The following is a 3,993-nucleotide window of genomic DNA, read 5'->3' on the forward strand; positions in this document are numbered from 1 at the left end:
ATGCATCCCCACCAGCCTAGTAACACTCGCTTGCCTCCCAAGCGCCGTGATAAGTGGCGCGGTTGGGTTACCCACATCCGTATTAACGAGAATCCCGTAAACAAAGGGGACACGATCTCTGCTTTGACAAGACGTGCCAAGGAAACCGCCTCGCAAAACACGCTGAGGTGGAGAAGTGAAAACGATTCGAATAAAGGCTTGGCCGTAGTGTGATGTCACGCTGCGGAATACATCAGCAGATTAGATTTGTGTTAATATTATTCTCTCTATGGCAATACGTGGAAGCTTATTTTGCAGAGCCGGACACTACTCTTGGTGTTTACAAACTTTTATGAAGAATTTGGAGGAGGAACCCGCCTTGCAATGCTGAAGACAATTTGCGCGCCGGACTCGTCGTCATTGAAGCCTGGTTCAGGGGCTACTGAGGGAGTCCTGGATTAGGGGGTGTTCGGGTAGCTGGACTATACCTTCAGCCAGACTCCAGGACTATGAAGATACAAGATTGAAGACTTCGTCCCGTGTCCGGATGGGACTTTCCTTGGCGTGGAAGGCAAGCTTGGCGATGTGGATATTCAAGATCTCCTACCATTGTAACCGACTTTGTGTAACCCTAACCCTCTCCGGTGTCTATATAAACCGGAGGGTTTTAGTCCGTAGGACAACTTCATCATACAACAATCATACCATAGGCTAGCTTTTAGGGTTTAGCCTCCTTGATCTCGTGGTAGATCTACTCTTGTACTACCCATATCATCAATATTAATCAAGCAGGACGTAGGGTTTTACCTCCATCAAGAGGACCCAAACCTGGGTAAAACATTGTGTCCCTTGTCTCCTGTTACCATCCGGCCTAGACGCACAGTTCGGGACCCCCTACCCGAGTTCCGCCGGTTTTGACACCGACAACGACGCCCGCCACCGGATCGACCGTCTCCATCGATCCCTGGCGCTTGAAGAAGAAGATGAGTTGGGTCCACCGTGCTTCGGCCCCCGCATCTGAGACGAGCCCTTTCCCAAAGGGTTCACGCTCCCCAGAGACACACCCAAATACACCGGCTCCGTGAAGCCGGAAGACTAGCTGGTCGACTACTCCACGGCCGTCAGCATAGCAAACGGCAACAAGCGTGTTGCAGTGAAGTACGTTCCGCTCATGCTCCAAGGCACGGCCCGAACTTGGCTAAATATCTTGAGGCCCCGCAGCATCAACAGTTGGGTCGACTTCACCGAAGCCTTCGTCCGCAACTTCACCAGCACGTACAAGCGGCCTCCCAAGCCTCGCCAGCTCTACTTATGTGTGCAGGGCCCCAGCGAGTCAACCCGCGACTACCTCACGCGCTGGGCCGAGCTTCGCAACTCCTGCGAAGGCGTGCACGAGGTGCAGGCTATCGAGTACTTCACCACGGGATGCCAAGAGGGCACCCTCCTCAAGCACAAGCTTCTCTGTGACGAGCCGGAAACCCTCGACGAGCTGCTGATCATAGCAGACAAGTACGCCATGGCTGACTCCTCCATGAAGACGGAAATTCAAGTCAGCGCAACTGGCAAAGTGGCTCCTCAGGCTCCCCGAACCCCGGCCGGAGACACCAGTCGGCGTCAACCACAGAACGACCATAAGCGCAAAGCCCCACCGCCGACTTCCACCAGCCGGCAGGTGGCGACAATCGAAAATCAGCAGCCAGAAGGGCAGCCCCTGCCCAAGCACCAGAAGGGCGGCAAGTCCAACTGGCAGCCGGCTTTCTCATATGAGCAGGCTCTGGATGGACCTTGCAAGTTCCACAGTGGTGTGAAGCCATCCAACCACACCACTCGGAAATGCCACTGGCTCACTAGGATAGCCAAGGGAGACGGGCTTTTGCCTCCTCCACCTGCGGTGCAGCCGCCTCCTCCGCCCCAGCAGCCGGCGGTCAGATCAGTCGGCGCAGTACAAGACGAGTACCTAGAAGAGCAGGGAGCATACGTCGTGTTCACCAGTGTGGCCGGCGATTGACGCAGCAGGCGACTGCAGCAGCACGAGGTGAATGCAGTAGCAACTGACGCCCCAGAGTTCATGCACTGGTCTGAGAAGCCCATCAGCTGGAGCCGAGCTGACCACCCAGAAGTGATGCCCAAACCCGGCTCCTACGCTTTGGTTTTGGACGCCACCTTTTCCACGGATAAGCGAGCTGCTCGCTTTTCGAGAGTCCTGATAGGCGGCGGCAGCAGCATCAACATCCTTTACAGAGACACCATGGAGAAGTTAGGAATCAGGCAGAGGCAACTACAGTCCAGCCGGACGGTGTTCCATGGCATAGTTCCTGGCCTTTCCCGCTCGCCAATCGGCACGATCTTGATCGATGTCATCTTCGGAGACAAAGATCATTTCCGCCGAGAGTCGATATGGTTCGAGTTGGTGGACCTAGAGAGCCCATACCATGCGCTGCTTGGCCGGCCAACCCTAGCCAGGTTCATGGCCGTCCCCCACTATGCCTACCTCAAGATGAAGATGCCGAGTTCCAAGGGGATCCTGACCATAAATGGTGACTACAAGAAGTCGTCCGCCTATGCATCAGAGAGCAGTCGGCTAGCCGAATCCCTCGTGATCGCAGCTGAGAAGCGGCTGCTAGATCGAGTTGTGGCAATGGCAAGCAAGCAGCCAGAGATGCCGCCTGACCCCAGAGAGTCGGAAGCTGGGGGCTCGTTCAAGACGGCCAAGGAAACAAAGATGATACCTTTGGACCCAGAGCACCCAGAGAGGTATGCTGTCGTAGGCGCCCACCTCGACAGCAAATAGGAAGGCGAGCTCGTCGATTTCCTCCGTGAGAATCGAGACATCTTCGCATGGTCCCCCAAGGACATGCCAGGTGTCCCGACGGAATTTGCCGAGCACAAATTACACGTCCGATCTGATGCCAAACTAGTCAGATAGCCTTTGCGCCGCTTGTCTGAGGAGAAGAGGAGAGTTGTTGGAGAAGAGATAGCCCGGTGATATGTCTCCAATGTATCTATAATTTTTGATTGCTCCATGCTATATTATCTACTGTTTTGGACTATATTGGGCTTTATTTTCCACTTTTATATTATTTTTGGGACTAACCTATTAACCGGAGGCCTAGCCCAGAATTGCTGTTTTTTTTGCCTATTTCAGTGTTTTGGATAAACAGAATATCAAACGGATTTCAAACGGAATAAAATCTTCGGGAACGTGATTTTCTCACCAAACGTGATCCAGGAGACTTGGACCCTACTGCAAGGGATCAAAGAGGAGGTCACGAGGGTGGGGGGCGCCCCCCTAGGGCGCGCCCCTGCCTCGTGGGCCCCTCGGTGCTCCACCGACGTACTCCTTCCTCCTATATATACAGACGTACCCCCAAACGATCAGAACAGGAGCCAAAAACCTAATTCCACCACCGCAACTTTCTGTATCCACGAGATCCCATCTTGGGGCCTGTTCCGGAGCTCCGCCGGAAGAGGGCCGTCATCACGGAGGGCTTCTACATCATCCTAGCCCCTCCGATGAAGTGTGAGTAGTTTACCTCAGACCTTCGGGTCCATAGTTAGTAGCTAGATGGCTTCTTCTCTCTCTTTGAATCTCAATACAAAGTTCTCCCCCTCTCTTGTGGAGATATATTCGATGTAATCTTCTTTTTGCGGTGTGTTTGTTGAGACCGATGAATTGTGGGTTTATGATCAAGTCTATCTATGAATAATATTTGAATCTTTTCTGAATTCTTTGATGTATGATTGGTTATCTTTGCAAGTCTCTTCGAATTATCCGTTTGGTTTGGCCAACTAGAATGGTAGTTCTTGCCATGGGAGAAGTGCTTAGCTTTGGGTTTGATCTTGCGGTGTCCTTACCCAGTGACACAAGGGGCAGAAAGGCACGTATTGTATCGTTTCCATCGAGGATAACAAGATGGGGTTTATTTCATATTGCATGAATTTATCTCTCTACATCATGTCATCTTGCTTAAGGCGTTACTCTGTTTTTAACTTAATACTCTAGATGCATGCTGG

The 3,993-nt window shown here is 52.5% G+C and overlaps 1 protein-coding gene across 1 annotated transcript; it reads left to right on the plus strand.

Annotated features, from left to right (window-relative positions):
* Nucleotides 1-2,227: 2,227 nt before the first annotated feature.
* Nucleotides 2,228-2,770, plus strand: LOC147985485 (uncharacterized). Its single transcript, XM_087541601.1, has one exon. The coding sequence runs from the start codon at nt 2,228-2,230 to the stop codon at nt 2,768-2,770; it is 543 nt and encodes a 180-aa protein (XP_087397727.1).
* Nucleotides 2,771-3,993: the final 1,223 nt, after the last annotated feature.

The sequence above is a fragment of the Triticum urartu genome, chromosome 2A (assembly GCF_056163025.1).
Source record: "Triticum urartu cultivar PI428250 chromosome 2A, HENAU_Tu73, whole genome shotgun sequence".
Lineage (NCBI taxonomy): Eukaryota > Viridiplantae > Streptophyta > Magnoliopsida > Poales > Poaceae > Triticum > Triticum urartu.

What these genes read in the sequence shown, in the direction of transcription:
- LOC147985485 (XM_087541601.1), top strand. Translation starts at nt 2,228, where the DNA reads ATGGAGAAGTTAGGAATCAGGCAGAGGCAACTACAGTCCAGCCGGACG.